This window comes from Haematobia irritans, chromosome 4, assembly GCF_050003625.1.
Source record: "Haematobia irritans isolate KBUSLIRL chromosome 4, ASM5000362v1, whole genome shotgun sequence".
Classification (NCBI taxonomy): Eukaryota; Metazoa; Arthropoda; class Insecta; order Diptera; family Muscidae; genus Haematobia; species Haematobia irritans.
Genome location: NC_134400.1, coordinates 130083119 through 130103330, shown reverse-complemented (window position 1 = coordinate 130103330; position 20212 = coordinate 130083119). Strand labels below are relative to the sequence as shown.

Here is a 20212-nt window from a genome sequence, read left to right as displayed (position 1 = left end):
GAAATGATTTTAGTCTTTGGTAATAAAATATGTTGATGAAAAGAGATTTCCAATTTTCTGAATGAAACATGAATTATATTTTTAATATGAATACTATTTATTTTTTAAATTTTACTTTACTTTTTATTAAGATTTACTGAATAAATTTTGATAACACCAAAAAAAGTGGAAGATTTTCATGACTTCTATAAAATGTGCACACAAATCCAAAAAACAAAAATGAATGTCAAATTAACTCTATTATGGAAATTATTATGTTCTACATAAAATTTCTGCCATATGTGATGAGTTTCTATTCAGTTTCGAAGTTAATTTCGATGACTTCGATGAACGGATCGTTACGTAATAAAATCCATAAATAAGTTAGCTATCAACTAGGAATTGGTAAGTCGATCAAAGCTGGCCAGTTATTTCACTACAAGAAATTTGAGGATATATCCCACCAAATCCTCAGCCACATTATTCACTACATGGACGGCAGTTGAAGTACGCAGGCAGTTGAATGTCAGAGTCGACGGCGAAATAATTCCGACCACAAATTACCCCAAGATTCTCGGGGTCACATTCTACAGCCTTTTTAAGTCGTCCGCCCATGCCACTGCAATTTCCGCGGTAGAAACAAGGACCTCAAGTCGTTTGCCGACAGCACTTGGGGTGCGGACAAAGAAACCTTGTTGACTACATATAAGGCAATTGACCGGTCAGTGGTAAATTATGCAGCGCCAGTGTGGACACCTCAAAGGAGTGATACGCAGTGGAATAACATACAGACCTGTCAGAACGCTGCCCTTACAACCGCAACAGGATGTCTCCGCAGTACATCCCTAGACCACCTTTATGCGGAGACCAAGATCATCCCAGTGCGTCGACACAATTACATGTTGTCAAAGCAGTACCTCTTGGGTTGATATCGAAGTTTTCATCCAAATCACCATCTTGTGGATAGACAACCGCCTCCCAGGAATGTAAGGGTTGATCTTCACCTTCTAGAGCCCGAGATCCAGCGTTACAAAAGAGAGCCTCTAGATCAGGCAGCATACCAGATAGGTCTGAACAGGATTCATGAGGATACTGTAGCTAAAGCGGTGAGAAGCTACAAGGTTAATCCTGTTCTCGGAGTCCGACCGCCGCCCATAGCACCGGAGGAGATAGACCTCCCACGGCAGACCAGGGTAGTTTTGGCCCAACTAAGATCAGGCAAGTGCAGCCGCCTCAATTTATACTTATCAGTGATTGACAGCAGCGTAGCTGACGTGTGTCCCATCTGTAATCAAGGGCCACATGGCACTCGTCACCTTTTTGCTTGCCCGACTAAGCCTACCCGTCTCACCCCCAGATCACTCTGGATACACTCCATCCTTGTCGCAGAGATCCTTGATCTGGCTACTAGTTGAACTACACAAGCAAAGAACAAAATGGATGAAACTACATTAAAAACTGTTACAACAACAACAACAACATATATGGCCATAAGTTCGGCCAGGCCGAATCTTATGTACCCTCCCCCATGGATTGCGTAGAAATTTCTACTAAAGACTATCATCCACAATCGAATTATTTGGGTTGCAGTAACACTTGCCGATGGCAAGGTATCTTAAAACTTATTGTAAGTTAGTCCATATGGGGCCGATTAAATACGTATATAATTCAGTTTGACAAAATTTTCTATAGAAATAAAATTTAGACAACATTTTCTTTAGTAATAAAATTTTGACAAAATTTTCTATAGAATTAAAATTTTGGTAGATTATTTGTAGCGATATGGACAAATTTTTGTGTTATTGGCGATTAAAAGCACTTCCAGAAGATTATTTTAACTACTCAGGAAGTTATTTTAATTCAAATTTTTATAACATCGTTTCTTCATACTTTTAATGGGTAATTTTAACTTTTTTTTTGTTTCAAATAGATTAAAAACGGAGTAAGAATTCATAAAATCGTACAAATCATTTACATTTGGTCGAGAAAAATTCTAAATCCAATCTGAAAAATTGTGAATTTTTGAAAATATTTGAGGTCAAACGTTTCCGACAAGCGTTAGAATCCATTAAAAATTATAAAAAATTATAAAAATTATTTATTTGACAAAATATCACAGAATTTGTTAATTTACATCCAAAACATTGAATTCGGATCACACCTAAAGAAGTGATGCAAATTCAGTGCAACGGCTGTTGAAACGGAGGACTTCCGTCCTATGACAAGCCCATGTTAAATTCATCGCTTCTGCGTAAATTTTGCACCACTTCCGACGCTTTTTTTGCTGGGTACACCCTCACAAAAAATCGCTTCTGTAACATATACTCCCAAACATATTTTGCTTCAAGCATATACATTTTTGGGTATTGCCCAAACATTTATATGTTTGATCTCTTCTAATATATAATATGTTTGAAAGCATATTGGCCTAAACAATATATTTTTGGGTAGTCTAAGTTCCAAACATTTTGTATTTTTGCATCCAAATTCAATAATGTTGTCTTCCAAAAAACAATATGTTATTACGTGAACATATAATATGTTTGGAAGCATTTTGCACCCAAAAATATTATATGCTTAAAAAAAATTCTCCCAAACAATATTGTGCTCAAAATTTTATTTATTTATTTATATATTTACAATCATAATGAATTATGAAAATAAACAGGTAATATAGGTGCTAACAACATAGGTTTTCGACCTGAATGCTCAAAATTTTGTTTCTGCCTAATTGTATATTCCCTCACGTCTTTCTCACTTCCACGAGATTTTTTAGTTCTTAGCACCTTTTTCTGTAATACAAACATTGTAGAAGAAATTATTCAATTTTATGATTTTTTTTTATTTTAATTTTACCTTTTGCCGGACGGGGATTCGAACAGCGGACCACACAGTTTGTAAGGATCAAAGAAGTAACAGATCAATTGCCCAAGGAAAAATAAAATGTTAAGTTTGTAATAACAAGCAACAACCACCAACTTAATACAATATCGCTCCCAGTTAAATAGCGCTCCAAGCTACTAAACACATACATGTTTATAGGCTATTTCTAAATTAATATATGTTTGCATCCAAGCATATTATATTTACAAACATTTTATGTCCCAAACATAATATGTTCTAACATATTAACATATATGTCTCAAACATGTTATGCTAGTTTATGAACATTATATGCTTGCACTCAAAAATATTGTGTTTAAAAATTTGTGTTCCAAACATATAATGTTTATAGCCAAACATATGAAAAACAGTCTTTTTCATCCGTGTATAGACCGATATGGACCAATTTTAGCATGGCTTTTAGCGGCCATATATTAGCGCAATGTACCAAATTTCAACCGAATGGGATGAATTTTGCTCCTCCATGAGGTTCCGGAGGTCAAATTTAGGGGTTGGTTTATATGAGGGCTATATATAATTATGGACCGATATGGACCAATTTTTGCATGGTTGTTAGAGACCATATACTAACACCACGAAACAAATTTCAACCGGATCGAATGAATTTTGCTCCTCCAAGAGGCTCCGCAAGCCAAATTTAGGGGTCGGTTTATATGGTATTGATTCCGAGAAATTGCTTTCCACAATCGTGAGTGGTGTTAAAATGAAAACGTTCACAAAAATCAAAGCGGAATGTTCACGGAACGGAATTTCGTCCATGGGCGTTCATGATTTCATGAACGGCATTCTTTTTCTTTGGCCATGAAAAGTCTTAAAATAATCGCTAGACGTTGTTATCACGACTCCGCCGGTGTGCTAAGGCGAGTCCCGATAGCTAAAATATTTTTTTATTTTGTTTATAAATTCGTAACCATTACGTTTTCAGATTATGAACGCTGGTTGTTGTTTTGACAACGCATGGTGTCATTTTTACGTTGTCAGTTTGACCCCATCCGTTCTCAGTTTGACATCACATGTGAGTTGATTCACTTTCATGAACGGATCGTTTTGAAATGACCACCTCGTTCAAGATTTTTTCTATTGGTGTAGCTGTTCAAACATATGCACTAACTTATAATACCCTAATCCACAATGTAGGGCAGGGTATAAAAATGTTAAGCCGATAGCCTAAGTTGCTAGTTGCTTTTTTGTTATATATTTATTATAATTTGTAATTATAATAAAGATTTTAATAAATAATTAAATAAATAAATAAAAATGTTAATAAAAATAAAAATTGAAATTGGTGAAAAAAAAATTTTTTTTTGGATTTTTGCAATTTCTTCCCTCAAATGAACATGCAAGGTACAACTTCTAAAGCACTACAATGTATCCGAAAACGAAGTACTTCGGTCCTATGCCAAGCCCGTGTAAGATTCAATTCACCATGAATCAAACATAATAGTTTTCTTTGAAAACTATTCGTTGTAGCGGGTTACTTGATAGTACACACAAAAAAATATCAATTAATTTGATTGTCAATACAATTAAAATTATGTTTAAATTTGAGCTAACAACGTATTTTGAAAATACAATTACGATTTTAGTCACTATAGCAACTAATTTTGTTATATCAACAAACATTTTGTTATATCGACAAAAATTTAGTTGAACTTCAAAATTTTCTGTAACAACAATTTATTGTTAGCTCAAAAATTATAATATTATTTTGTGTGTATATAAAATTTAAGGGGGTTTGATGACAGATATTTTCCCAAGCAGATCAGTTCAACCCGTACGTTTCCCGAAGATAAATTTAAAGATTCTACCTATGAAGACTAGATCAGATTCTGGATTGCTGGATCTGGATAAGAATCAATTTGGTTGAGTTTTGTAGGAATCATAAACGTCTCATGTAAGTGTGCCAGAAAATGATGAAATAACGCCTTGACTTGAAATCTATATTTCAATAAATTTTCATGATCTGTGCGTCTGCTCTACCCTACACGTTTTTCAGGGTCTAAAATAACAGTATATTCACAATTTCAGGCGAATCGAATACGAACTACGAATTCTAGAAGTCCAAGAAGTAAACTCGGGAGATCGGTCTATATGGGGGCTATACTAAAATATGGACTAATATTCACATTTTCGGCACACCTATTATGGTCCTTAAATACCTCTAATTTTCACTTTCAGGCAATTTGGATATGTTAAAAACTACGGTTTCTATAAGCCCAAGAGCCCAAATCGGATGTTCGGCTTATAAGGGGACTACGAGTATATCAAAACCTGAATCTGAAGATAGCCCATCTCCGAACTTGACCTGCCTGCAAACAAAAAACGAATCTGTGCCAAATTTCAGGGCGATAGAGCCATTATTGAAGGCTGTACCGTGATTACAACAGACTGACTGACAGACGGACATGGTTATATCGTCTTAAAATTTCTCCCTGATCAAGATATAATTAAATTAAGCACAAAGAATTTCTATTTCCCATCCAATAAATCGGAAAAAGCAAAAGTAGTAAAAAATTTTACCGCATTAACATTTGCTAAAATGTTGGAAAATGATGCACCCTCTACGTTGCTGCCAATTTCATGTAAATTTAAATTCTTTACTAAAAAGAAGTCTAGCAGAAGCCTGTGCAAAAATCATAAAATTATGTAGCGAGTTCCCATTTACGGACAAACCTCTACTTTCAATTTAAGAAAAAAAAAAAAACAAACGGACAAAAGGGAATCCTCTCCCCACCTTCGCTCCACTCCGACCTGATATCGGACTATCACGTACCCTATATTAATATCACAACTACTCAATGGTCCCTATAAATTCTATCGAAGTAACCCCCATTTTCATGAAACTCCGTTAGTGCTATGTTGCTAACGAACTTTTAAACCGTGATGAGTACATACACACAAAAAAATTTCACGAAAATTTTCCCAATTAAAATTTTAATTGAGTTTTACACAATATTCAATTAAAAATTTAATTGATTCAACAATTTTTTTAATTGAAACAAAAATCAGTCACAAAAATAATAGTATCAATTAATTTTTTAATTGGATCAATTAACTTTTTAATTGGCCTTCAATAAATTTTTTAATTGATACTATCATTTCTGTGATTGAAGACATTTCAATTAAAAATTAATTGGATCAATTAATTTCGTGATTGAATCAGAAAAATTTTTTTGTGTGTGTATCTGTCATCTTGTGTATATATTCCATATGCCAGTTAGAGACTTAACTGCTGAAAAATTTTCAGTTAAATTTAACCGGAGAAAAGATTTTTCAATTTTCTTTCTGTTAACTGGCAGTTAAAGCCTAACGCAGCTACATGAAAATGGCCGTAAATCGACAAAGTTTATTTCAATTTCCCCCTTCTCCAACCAGATATCGAAAAATCATATACTAATTTAAAAATCATGTATACATTTAATCACGTACTCCCACGTTCCCTGTAAATTTCAAGTAGATCGGAGATGTTTAAATTTTGCTCTTTTGTTTTAATGGGACCTCACTTTCCCCGAAAAAATATCGACAAACACCGTAGTGAATAGCACCCCTAACCTTCCCTGAAAATTCGTGAAACTTTCCTTCAAGGGTGGGGCAAGGAAGGTTGCCTCTTCGTTCATAACCTTCCCCCACTGCCTTTTAGGCTGTCAATTACATCTCTTTTAAAGAGAACATGTTCTCTTTTTGTGTTCGTATCTTTTTGTTCACTCTCTTTTTTTGGTGCCGTATTTTTATGTCCAACAGTGGTCTTTATGTACTCTATTTCAAAAAAAAAAAATCCTAGATTGATGGAATTTTATTTATTTAGTAGGAATTCGCCACAATTGTTCGCCACTAATTGTTTACTGGGTTAAATCTGTTGACAAATTAAAGGCCGGAACACAATTGCGACGTTTCGACGTACGGCGTAAAAATTAGAAATAGATGTAATTGAACGTACGACGTAAATACGCCAATACGTTGTCGTCGTCAATTTATTTTGTTTATTTTTTAACAAAATGTGAGTCCTTTTGTTTTTTATCGTTTTATTATATATTTATTTCGTTGTTTCTATCATTAGAAACTATTATTATTTTTATTTTAACATCAATAAAATTATTATTACTCTTTTTAGTTAAAATGTTCTCTTTTTTTAAAGCGAAAGTTCTCTTTTGAAAATTATCCATATGGATCCATATGGCAGTAGGGTTGCCTTTGTAAATTTCAAGAAAACTTAAGATTTTTTTTTTAGGTTTTAGAGGAGATCCTCCTCCCCGACCAAATATCGAAAATTGATGTAGCGTATCTTTTGTAATCGTCCCAGAAAATGTCAAGCAAATTATAAGCCTACAGGGGCGGCCTCTCTTCCGTCCAAATATCACAAAATCAGGTATCAACTATTAATATCGTAACCTCTCCCCAGTCCTCTGTAAATTTCAAGTAACTCGGTAAAGTTTAATTGTTTCTCTGTATGTAACATACTTAAGAGAAGCGGATGTCTTCCTATACCCTTTTATTTTTATTAAAAAATCAGGAACCTGATATAAATTTCATAACCTCACCCATTTTTTCCGTAAAATTTCAATCGGGGGAGTTTAGTTTTGTTTTCACTGTGGTTTAAAAAAAAAGTCGGGCAAAGGGGTGGTCCCCCTCCCCGACCAAATATCGAAAAATAATGTGGCGGATTTTTGTCTAGATGCCAACCCCAACATTCAATGAAAATTTCAAGCAAATCGCATAATTTTGTTCCAAGTTTCAAAAAGTAGGGCAAGGGGGAGGTCGACATATGAAATCATCAAGTACCCCATATTAAATTCATAACCTTACCGCATATTCTCTGTAAATCTCAGATAATTTTGAGAATTTTAGTTTTTTCACTGTACTTTAAAAAAGTCGAACAAAGGGTTGGTCCCCCTCCGCCGCAAATATCGAAATGTAAAGTAGCGGATCTTTGTCTAGATGCCAACCCCAACCTGCAATGAAAATTTCAAGCAAATCGGTCAACTTTTCAAAAAGTCCAACAAAGGGGAGGTCCCCCTTCGCGACCAGGTGTCAAACCAGGTATTTTCACCATATGAACGCCCCCTACGATCTCTGAAAGTTTCAAGTAAATCGGTTCAGCCGTTTCGTAGCCAACTCGGAACATACAAACAAACCAACAAACAAACAAATAAACAAATAAATAAACTAATAAATGAGACTAATAATAATAATAAATAAATGATTTATATATATATATATATATATATATATATATATATATATATATATATATATATATATATATATATATATATATATATATATATATATATATATATATATATATATATATATATATATATATATATATATATATATATATATATATATATATATAAAGGGTGATTCTTTTGAGGTTAGGATTTTCATGCATTAGTATTTGACAGATCACGTGGGATTTCAGACATGGTGTCAAAGAGAAAGATGCTCAGTATGCTTTGACATTTCATCATGAATAGACTTACTAACGAGCCACAACGTCGAATTTTCAGTGAATGGGCCCTAGAAAAGTTGGCAGAAAATCCGCTTTTTTATCGACAAATTTTGTTCAGCGATGAGGCTCATTTCTGGTTGAATGGCTACGTAAATAAGCAAAATTGCCGCATTTGGAGTGAAGAGCAACCAGAAGCTGTTCAAGAACTGCCCATGCATCCCGAAAAATGCACTGTTTGGTGTGGTTTGTACGCTGGTGGAATCATTGGACCGTATTTTTTCAAAGATGCTGTTGGACGCAACGTTACGGTGAATGGCGATCGCTATCGTTCGATGCTAACAAACTTTTTGTTGCCAAAAATGGAAGAACTGAACTTGGTTGACATGTGGTTTCAACAAGATGGCGCTACTTGCCACACAGCTCGCGATTCTATGGCCATTTTGAGGGAAAACTTCGGAGAACAATTCATCTCAAGAAATGGACCGGTAAGTTGGCCACCAAGATCATGCGATTTGACGCCTTTAGACTATTTTTTGTGGGGCTACGTCAAGTCTAAAGTCTACAGAAATAAGCCAGCAACTATTCCAGCTTTGGAAGACAACATTTCCGAAGAAATTCGGGCTATTCCGGCCGAAATGCTCGAAAAAGTTGCCCAAAATGGGACTTTCCGAATGGACCACCTAAGACGCAGCCGCGGTCAACATTTAAATGAAATTATTTAAAAAAAAAAAAGTTATCAAGCTCTTAACAAATCACCCTTTATATATATATATATATATATATATATATATATATATATATATATATATATATATATATATATATATATATATATATATATATATATATATATATATATATATATATATATATATATATATATATATATATATATATATATATATATATATATATATATATATATATATATATAGAGATAAAATCATAAAAAATTATAAAAAGTTTTTATTTGGCAAAATATCACAAAATTTTTAAATTCACATCCAAAACACTGAATTCGGATCACACCTTTAAACGTTATTCAAATTCAGCGCAAAGACAGTTGAAATCGTGGACACCCATTCTATGGCAAGTCCATGTTCAATTCATTGCTTCTTCGCCTACTTTGTACCACTTCCATATCCAAAAAGAACATTGCACTACTTTTTTGGCGAGACTTTTTTTTGCTAAATTCTTAATGGTACACACCGAAAAAACATGTTGTTAAATTTAACATAATTTTATCGCTGAATTTAACATAATTTTATCGTGAAAAATATTTGTTTGTAGGATAATTTTATGATTTTTATCGAAATTCTCCACGGCTCAATGAAATGTTCCATTTTGTGAACTAAACGTTGGTATAAAATTCAATGACCATGTTTAGTTCATATTGAACTTATGTGTAAGGTGAATTTAAAAATTTTGTGATATTTTGCCAAATAAATTTTTTTTTATATTTTTTTATGATTTTATCTATATATATAAAATTCAATCTATGTTTATTTGTTTGTTTGTATGTTCAGAAGAACATTTTTGTACGATTTCCAAAAATAGTAACACTGAATTACTGTATGGTTAAAATGGTTATAATTTGGCGCCAATGTTATTTTCCTTTATTTTTCAATTAACTGGGGAAGTAATATGAGAGAAGAGGAAGTAATTTCTTGGGTTGTAGTTAAAAAGTACCCTCGTGTACTTTTACATTTTCCTTGTATTAACAACGATTTTTGGAAACCCCAAAATGTGGAGTACAATTTAGTTCAACTTTCGCACGATATAGTTCATTCTTCCCATAAAACAATTTACTTTTTTTCTGTGCAGATGTATCGATCCATATTTTGATATATGTAAATACCAAATGTAAAAACAGAACCAAGTTGAAGTTAAAAAAAAAAAAAAAAAAAAAACCAAGCTAAATTATGAGTAGTCAATTTATATCGGATTTTTTCTGAATGAAATATTATAGGCTATATATATATATATGTTGTCCTGTATTAAATTTATTTCATTTCAAAATTTTAATTTAATCAGTGAGTATATGACTATGTTTTTGCTATATAAAAACTTGTTTTTCTCTACCAAATATTGGTTTGAAAATTCAAAAAAAAAAAAAAATCGCCCTGTTTTGTTACAAAAACATTGCGTCCTTAATTTAAATATCCATCTAAACATTTACCCCATGTATGTATATATTATCAGATATGTCATGAACAATTTAAATAAATAGTTTTACAAAAATTTGTTATAGTTTTGCAACAAAGCCTGAGGGAACATCCTTTCAATTCATGTTGAGTAATTACTACAGATTGTCCTTATAAATGGACATCAAATGCAAAATGTGGTAAATGGCACTCCACTATTCTGTCAACGACAAAACCATAAAACTAAATTGTGTATTGAACTTTAATGACACAACACTAAAAACGAATGCCAAGCTATTTATTTGGAATTTCAAACATGAGCAGGCATGTGGGTGGTGATGGTGGATGGAGACAAAATAATCGAATTCGATTTGCTACAATGGTAGGCAATTGCATAAAAAAGACTATTGTAAATATCCAGTACTATTTATTGTTCTGTATGAAAAAATTTAGACGATTGCTATAGTTTAAATACATAGAAAATAATATTATTTGAGTTTCTATTATGAAATTAGTTCATCCAACTAATTATACCCTCCACCATAGGATGAGGGGTATATTAACTTTGTCATTCCGTTTGTAACACATCGAAATATTGCTCTAAGACCCCATAATGTACTTTGTCAGTCCGTCCGTCTTTAGAAATCACGATAACTTCCGAACGAAACAAGTTATCGACTTGAAACTTGGCACAAGTAGTTGTTATTGATGTAGGTCGGACGGTATTGCAAATGGGTCATATCGGTTCACTTTTACGTATAGCCCCCATACAACCCGGCACGCAGATTACGATTGCGGAGCCTCAAAGAGAAGCAAATTTCATCCGATCCGTCTGAAATTTGATACATGGTGTTGGTATATTATCTCTAACAACCATACTAAAAAAGGTCCACATCGGTCCATAATTATATATAGCCCCCATATAAACCGATACCCAGATTTGGCTTGCGGAACCTCAAGAAGAAACAAATTTCATCCGATCCGGTTAAAATTTGGTACATTGTGTTAGTATATGGTCTCTATCAACCATGCCAGAATTGGTCCATATCGTTCCATAATTGTATATAGCCCCCATATAAACCGATCCCCATATTTGACCTCCGGAGCCTCTTGGAGGAGCAAAATTCATCCGATCCGCTTAATATCTGGTACATTTCGCTAGCGTATGGCCGATAACAATCATGCCAAAATTGGTCCGTATCGATCTATATTATATATAGCCCCCAAATAAGCCGATCTCCAATCACAGAAAAATCACGATTGCCACTCGGGCCAAAAATAATCTACCAAAATTTTATTGCCAGAGAAAATGTCATCAAAATTTTATATTTCTATAGAAAATTTGGTCAAAATGGTATTTCTATAGAAAATTTGTCAAAAATTGATGTCTTTACGAAATTTTGTTAAAATATAATTTCTATACAAAATTTTGACAAAATTTTATTTCTACAGAAAATTTTGTCAAAATTTTATTTCTACACCCTCAAAAACAAAAATCGCTTCTTTAACATATGTTCCAAACATATTTTGCAGGAAGCACATATATATTATTGGATACTGCCGAAACATTAATATGTTTGTTTTATGTGAACATATTATATGTTTGGAAGCATTTTGAGCCCAAAAATATTATATGCTTGGAAGAATTTTTCTCAAAGACGATTGTGCTCATTGCCCAACATACTCGTAATTTTCAATTCCACGAAATATTTTAGTTCTTGGCACCTTTTTCTGTAATACAAATAATGTTGAAGAAATTATTCACTTTTATAAATTTTTTAAATTTTACCTTTCGCCTGCACGGAGAATCGAACCGAGGACCATACAGTTTGTAAGCCAACACACTATCCACTGGACTACGTAGCTGTTATAGTCACCAGTAGATAATTATCGTTATAAGTTACATTTATATAGCATAGTTTGTAGCGCCCACGAGCACATGCAAACATAACATTATTTAACAGAAACATACATTTATTTGCCACGTGGAGCAGTGGTTAGCATGTCTGCCTTGCATGCAAAGGGTCGTGGGTTCAATCCCTGCTCCGACCGAACACTTTCTTTTAATTTACACATTTATATTTATACTATATTAAATTTTTGTAATGAAACTTCGAAATGTGGGTTATTAATCATTTTACTGTCCCAACTCTAAAACGAGTATAGTGCCCTTTCGTTATTTTTATGGAGACCCCTGATTTCTTTTAACGAACCAAGAAAAAAATTGTGCCCATGATAAACAAAACACATGTCCACACATACATAAAATGCTGCTCTCAAGGCGAAAACATATGCTGCTTGTTTTTCAAATGTCTATTCTCTTGATTCCGAGTGTCTATTCTCTTTATTCAAATTAAATAATATTTAGACTTAAGCATATCAAATTTTTGGCCTTATCATAAAACAGTTTTCCGAAACAACATAAAAGCGATTTCACAGAAATTGTTCTCTTTTGATTCTTTCGCTGTGTTATGTTGATATCTTTCGTCAACTCTCCCGGTTTCCATTTCTATTTCTTTCTCTATACTCTCTCTGTCGCTTTGAATAAAATATCACAACATATGTATGTTTAGTCGAAATTTGTAAATATATATAAGTTTGCATTCACACATATGATTTTTATGAAACATTCATGCCCCAAACATAATATATTCTAACATATTAACATAGATGTCCCAAACATTTAGTGTTAGTTTAGGAACATTACATGTTTGCACTTAAATATATTGTGTTTTAAAATTGTGCCCGAAACACATTTTGTTTATATCGGAACATATGAAAAACATATTTTTCTAACAGTGTATAGAAAATTTTGTTAGAATTTTATTTCTCTAGAAATATTTGTCAAAATGTTATGTCTATAGAAAATTTTGTCAACAATTGATGTCTTTACGAAATGTTGTCAAAATTTTATTTCTATAGAAAATTTTGTCAAAATTTTATTTCTATAGAAAATTTTGTTAGAATTTTAGAAATATTTGTCGAAATGTTATTTCTATAGAAAATTTTGTCAACAATTGATGTCTTTACGAAATTTTGTCAAAATATAATTTCTATACAAAATTTTGTCAAAATTTTATTTCTATACAAAATTTTGTCAAAATTTTATTTCTATAGAAAATTTTGTTAGAATTTTATTTCTGTAGAAAATTTTGTTAGAATTTTATTTCTGTAGAAAATTTTGTTAGAATTTTATTTCTTTAGAAATATTTGTCAAAATGTTATTACTATAGAAAATTTTGTCAAAATTTTATTTCTATACAAAATGTTGTCAAAATTTTATTTCTATAGAATATTTTGTCAAAATTTTATTTCTATAGAAAATTTTGTTAGAATTTTATTTCTGTAGAAATATTTGTCAAAATGTTATTTGTATAGAAAATTTTGTCAACAATTGATGTCTTTACAAATTTTTGTCAAAATATAATTTCTATACAAAATTTTGTCAAAATTTTATTTTTATAGAAAATTTTGTCAAAATATATGAGAATTTTATTTCTGTAGAAAATTTTGTCAAAATGTTATTTCTATAGAAAGTTTATGAAGCATTTCATAGTTGGAGAGGAATATTTTGCAAAATCTTCCAAAACATCAAGAATTCTACCAACCTACCAAACAGTAAAAAATTTGCCATTTTTGGTAGACTCGTGTTCATAATTGTATATAACCCCAATACAAAACGACCCCCATATTTAAATTCTGGCTCTATAATTACCGCACAAAAGTTCATATCGGTTCGTAATTATTTCTTCCCTATATATACCTGTCAAGAACTGAATGTATACGTATTTAATCGACGTCTCTTTTATCTACTATATATCCCGCATGGACTAATTTACAATTTATAAGATGATGTTAAGAAGTTTTAAGATGCCTTGCCATCGGTCGCAACCCAAGTAACTCAATTGTGGATGACCGTCTTTAGTAGAAGTTTCTACGCAATCCACGGTAGAGGGTACATAAGATTCGGCCTGGCCGAACTTACGGCCGTATATACTTGTGTTTAATTGAAATTGTTTCAATCACGTTATTAATGATATTAATCACCAACGCCAAATAAATAATAATTGATCCAATTAAAAAAAAAAATTGATTCATACAAAAAATTAATTGATTCAAATAATGTTTGGAATTGAATTTTGTTTTAATTAAAAAATTCAATAAATGAACTAATAATTTATTTTATTTAATTTTTTTTTATTTAGTTATTTATTTATTTATTCTTCCTTTTCGAATCCAAGCCACAAGGCCAAGTGATTCTACAAAATATATTGCAAATATTCAGTACTAATTATAGTACTGTGTAAAAAAAATTAATCGACTTCTGTGGTTTAAATACACAGAAAATAATATCATTTGAGTTTCTATCATAAAATTGTCTCAATCACGAAATTAATGATACTAAACACCAACACCAAATAAATAATAATTGATCCAATTAAAAAGATTAATTGATCCATTTAAAAATTTTAGGTGATGTTTGGAATTGAATTTTGTTGTAATTAAAAAATGCAATGAATGAATTAATTATTTATATTATTTATTTATTCATTGTTTCCTTTCGAATCTAAGCCACATTATAAAAAAGTTACAAAATTTAAAAAATTGTATTAACAACATACTAACAGGAATTAAATACAAAGAAATGTGTTATAATTAAACAATTAACAGAAAAACATGATTAACATTAAAAAAGAATATAAAAACAACTCAATGGTAAGGCAGCCGAAAACAATGAATGTGATTAATAAATTTAATAATACATTAATAGAATGATAAAAAGATTATAATTATGCATAAAAATAAATTAAATTGAAAACAACAATAGCATTAGAGTTACTCGAAATTACTCTTTTAATTAATTAATTTTTTTTCTGGAAAAAATATTGTTCATTGTTTTTTCTGTGTAGGAAAATAAAAAAATGCAAACATGCAGATATAGAACCAAAAAAAACTTCAATTACGGGTAAAAAATTCAAAATACTTTTCTCATTCAGTATTAGCAAATTTTAATATAGTAAAAATTGTTTATAAGTAGCGCTTGTGTAGAAGAAGGATGCCATTAACCATTTGGAAGAGCATGCACTGAAAAAAATATTGTCGTGAGGTCAAAGATTTCATGTCTTTAAAATACGAATGCAAATTTTGCTTATCATAGAAAACGCATTTCTCTAGTATAAAGTTTTTTTCCTAGACCAAAGGTCGATAAACTTTTCAATGAAGTCGTATTGTCCTTATAATTAAGTGATTTGATTTAGAAATGGATATCATAAGATGAAAGAAAAAATGTTTGGGCTAAGGTCAACTTGACTTTAATAATTCAGAAAAATTCTTTAAATTTAATGAAATTGTCTTTAAATTTGTTGTCTTTTTGCATCTTGACTACAAAGCAAAAAATCGTTCAAATATAGGATATGTTTTTCAACACTTTTTTTTTAAAGACGTTTTTTACTTGAAACACAGCATAATTTCTACCAGAAGTCGAGTCTTAGTTTGGAAAATAAAGTCGTCGTTAACTTGTTTTTAAAGGACTTTGATAGCATATGAAGAAAAAAAGCTGAAAAAGCGAAAAATTAAAATTTTCTTCCTAGAAGCAAGTACACAAACCCCGATTTTAAAAGAGAATTGTGTCTTAAAAGTATTCTTACTTGTATTCTCCGCTTCTTTGGCTCGGAATCAATACCAAATTTTTTAAAGTAAAGACAAAATCTTTGGAACCGGGTATGCGTTTTTTCAGTGTGGAATAGGGCTGGACATATTGATATGAAACAAGTATATACAGCAGTAAATTCGGCCGGGCCGGATCTTAACTACCCACAACCATGAATCAAATATAATATTCGTAGCGGGTTACTTGATAAAATTCCAGCAAAAAAATTTGGAAGTTCTAACGGCACAACTTTAAAAGCACTTCCAAAAATGTTCTCCCAAAGATGTTCTTTGCTTTAACTGCACAGGAAGTTCATTTGAGTAAATTTTTTTATAACTCGCTTTTTTATATTTTTAATGGGAATTTTAAAATTTTTTGTTTCAAATAGGTTAAAAACAGATTAAGAATTAATAAAATGTAACAAATTATTAAAATTTTGCCGAAAAAAATCCTTTAGAAATGTCCCGAATTTTTGAAAATATTTGATGTCTAACGTTACAGACAAGCGTCATGTATCTTGTCTTATCTTAAATTTGTCATATAGTTTCAACAAGACGGTGCCAACTGCCACACAGCACTTGTAACAATAGAGTTATTGAGAGACTAGTACGGGGAATATTTTATTTCACGTTCGGGACCGGTCAATTGGTCTCCTAAATCGTGCAATTTTACGGCTTTAAGATTATTTTGTGTGGGGTTATGTTAAAGATTTTACCTATGAAGACTACATCATATTCTGGATTTATAAGAACCATTTTGGTTTGCGTTTTAGAGGAATCATTAACAACTCTTGTAAGTGTGCAGGAAAACGATGAAATAACGCCTTGATTTGAAATCTAAAATCTGTAGAATTTTTACCCCTATTATTTAAATGATTACAAGAAGTAAAATCTGGAACTTTTACATTCAATTTCAAGAAATTCTCATGATCAATGCGCCTTCTATACCCTCAAGAAGTGAAATCGGTCTATATGGAGACCTTACCAAATTAACTAGGGAAGATATGGAGGATACATAAATTTTCTTAATTTTTCCATCACTATATCAGATGTATATTATTTAATTACTTAATATAAAACCTCCCTGTACCATAGATTTAATCGCAGTTTTTTTATGTTTATTGTTCCTTTTCAGAATCATCGGACACCTCCATATTTATGATGCCAGGCATTCAAAAAATAACACTTTTATTAAAACAAATCAAATAATCTTCTGAATGAAACGAAATCCCAAACTAAAAGCTATTTAAACTAAACAAACCAATGAAAAATGCAAATTACCAGGGATTGATCGAGAGTATTTGTACTGTTTTGTGGATAAAATGCCTAAAACTGTTTCACAATTGTTCAAATATGTAAAGCATCAAAATGTGGCTTAAGTTCAAAAATGTTGCCACATTTGTAATTGAAACGTTTCATTTATTGCTATTAACTCTAATATTGGGTCATACATTCCATGTTAAGCAATTTGATGAGATACTAGTTATGGCTGCATCCACAATAGGTACCATCAGGACAACGACAACGCCACTAGAATCAGCACTAAGTACAACGGCATTACACGCATCATATCATCATCCCTCACAAGCGCCATTCTTGCCATCTACTAATGCCGTCGGGGTGTCAGGCAATGGAGATGCAACATCATTATTGCCATTATCAACTATGCCACTTCCCTCACAGTCCTCATCGACGGTGGCTTTCGCATCATTGTGGGAAACTACAGTGGCAAAAACATCATCAAATGCATCGAGATTACTCAATTTCACTCCAAACACTGGTAGTGAAAGTATAGTGGGTAAGTAGACCGGAATATGAAAATCCCAGGAAAGTTGTAAATATATAATTTAGTTGCATTGAAGAATATCCAGGAATCCAATCGTTTGTATTTCTAACACAGGATAAGGGATGATTTTGACAATAGCACTTAAGATGAAATTAAGGCAAAGTTGGATTTAAGAAAGACAAATGGAAATAAGTTTGTAAATATGGAACAAAATAATTTGACTTTATGGAAATTTAATTTAATTTGGTTTTATGTGAGTAATTTACGAGATTACAAACAAAAAACACATTAAACAAGCGAGTAAAGTAGAAAGTTGGGCGGAGCCGACTATTTCATATCCTAAACCACCCCCACGGAATTAGTAAATATAGGCATTTGTGGGATATTATTGAAATATATTTTGGAGAAAACCCGTATTCCCATACATGGTGTACATGTTTATGGGAGTTTTATCACAATCCGAACAGAAATGTGTGATATTAGAAGCTATAATTGATTTTGCCCGTACAGAGTTAGTATGCCAAATTTTTTGAGTCTATTAAGGAAAGTCTAAAGTCGGGCGGGGCCGATTATATTATACCCTTCACCACTATGTATATCAACATTTTTGATACCATCAAAACATCTTCAAATTTATTAGGAGCTATATAAAGGTTTATATTCTCATATACAAATATTTAAATATGAACCGATTTGGACAACATTTTTTAAACTTTCACAAAATGTCTAGGCTCAAATTGGTTAATGACCGTGACGGACCAAAATTTTAGTAAAAACAAGTATATACGGCCGTAAGTTCGGCCAGGCCGAATCTTATGTACCCTCCACCATGGATTGCGTAGAAACTCTCTGACTATCTCTGACTATCGGCCTATTAGTATTGTCCCAGCTCTCTCTAAAGCTTTGGAGAGTCTAATTAATGAGCAGATGACTTCTTACCTTAATGAGAGGAGACTGTTGTCGGTTTATCAATCGGGATTTCGGAAGGGGTGTAGTACAACGACGTTAATGACAGATTTGGTTGATGGGATTAGGGAATTGATTGATGGGAGGAATGTCGTTGCCTTGGTTAGTTTGGATTTAAGTAGGGCCTTCGACTCGATGAGTCTATAGTTCTTTTGCACAAGCTGTATGAAAAGTTTCATTTCTCGGCTTCAACCTGTTTCCTATTGAAGTCATTTTTGAGTCATAGAACTCAGTTTGTGCAGTGTGGTGATGATGTTTCAGATGTATGTGAAGTGTACCGTGGAGTACCGCAAGGATCAATTTTAGGCCCTCTCCTTTTCTCTCTATACATTAATGATATTTTTGATAATTTTAATTTTATGAAGGCACACTTGTATGCAGATGATCTGCAATTGGTCGCGCACTCTTCTGGTGAAGATTTGCAACATTTCGAAGCAAAGGTGAATAGAGAAGTGGGTAGTATTTCTGATTGGTGTCGAAGTAACTACATCGATATTAATATAGCGAAATCTAAATCTATGATCTTTGATTGTTCGTTCGCGTCTTATAAACATTTTGCTTTGAACGGTTGCACTCTTCAGAATGTAAAGTTTATGAAGGTTTTGGGATTTTATGTTGATGATAAGCTAAAATTTGACATTCATGTGTCTAGGATAGCTTCGAGATTAGCCTACCTCTTGCGAAGGTTATATGCCACAGGGGTCTCACTTCCACTTGAGGTCAAGAAAGTAGTGGGAAAGTCTCTATTATTGCCACATATATTATACGGAATTGAGGTTTACTTGGGGGCCCCTTTGGGTACGCTTGATTGCCTCCGGATACTATTTAATAGGATTGTTCGCTACGTTTATGGTTTGAGTTACTACGACCACGTCAATTCTTCTGTGTTGCAGTTTCTGGGGTGTAGTTTTGGGAATATGGTTGATCTAAGAGTACTTTTATTGTTGTATAAGGTCATGAAGCACGATAATCCACCATATATGGCTTCGAATTTTGTGTTTGGGTCTTCAACTAGGATTCATTCATTGCAGCTGCCTCAGTACCGCTCTCTAATTATGCAGCGTTCATTTCGTGTCCGGGCAATACGATTATGGAATTCGGTAGTACCATATGATAATAGGAACTTTTCGTATTCATGCAATCAATTCCGGGACATTGTTCTGCAGTGTTTTTGATGGCCGTCTTGGATTTTAATTATGCTAATGGTCCCATAGATATTCGATTTCGTCATCTATTTTCGTTCCACTAATTACTTTAGAATAAGCATTAGTTTATAAGTTTGTATTTTTATTTTTTAAGGATTTTTATATTAATTGTGCCTATATATATATT

At 32.2% G+C, this 20212-nt stretch overlaps 1 protein-coding gene across 1 annotated transcript in view; it reads left to right on the top strand.

Moving 5' to 3' along the window:
- The window catches only part of dpr20 (defective proboscis extension response 20), a 376137-nt gene that overhangs the window by 128909 nt on the left and 227016 nt on the right, over nucleotides 1-20212 (top strand). Inside the window, exon 2 of the mRNA XM_075307662.1 lies at nucleotides 17264-17926. Coding sequence (XP_075163777.1) covers nucleotides 17497-17926 — 430 coding nt within the window. The 5' untranslated portion in view covers nucleotides 17264-17496. The remainder of the gene's footprint in view (nucleotides 1-17263; nucleotides 17927-20212) is intronic.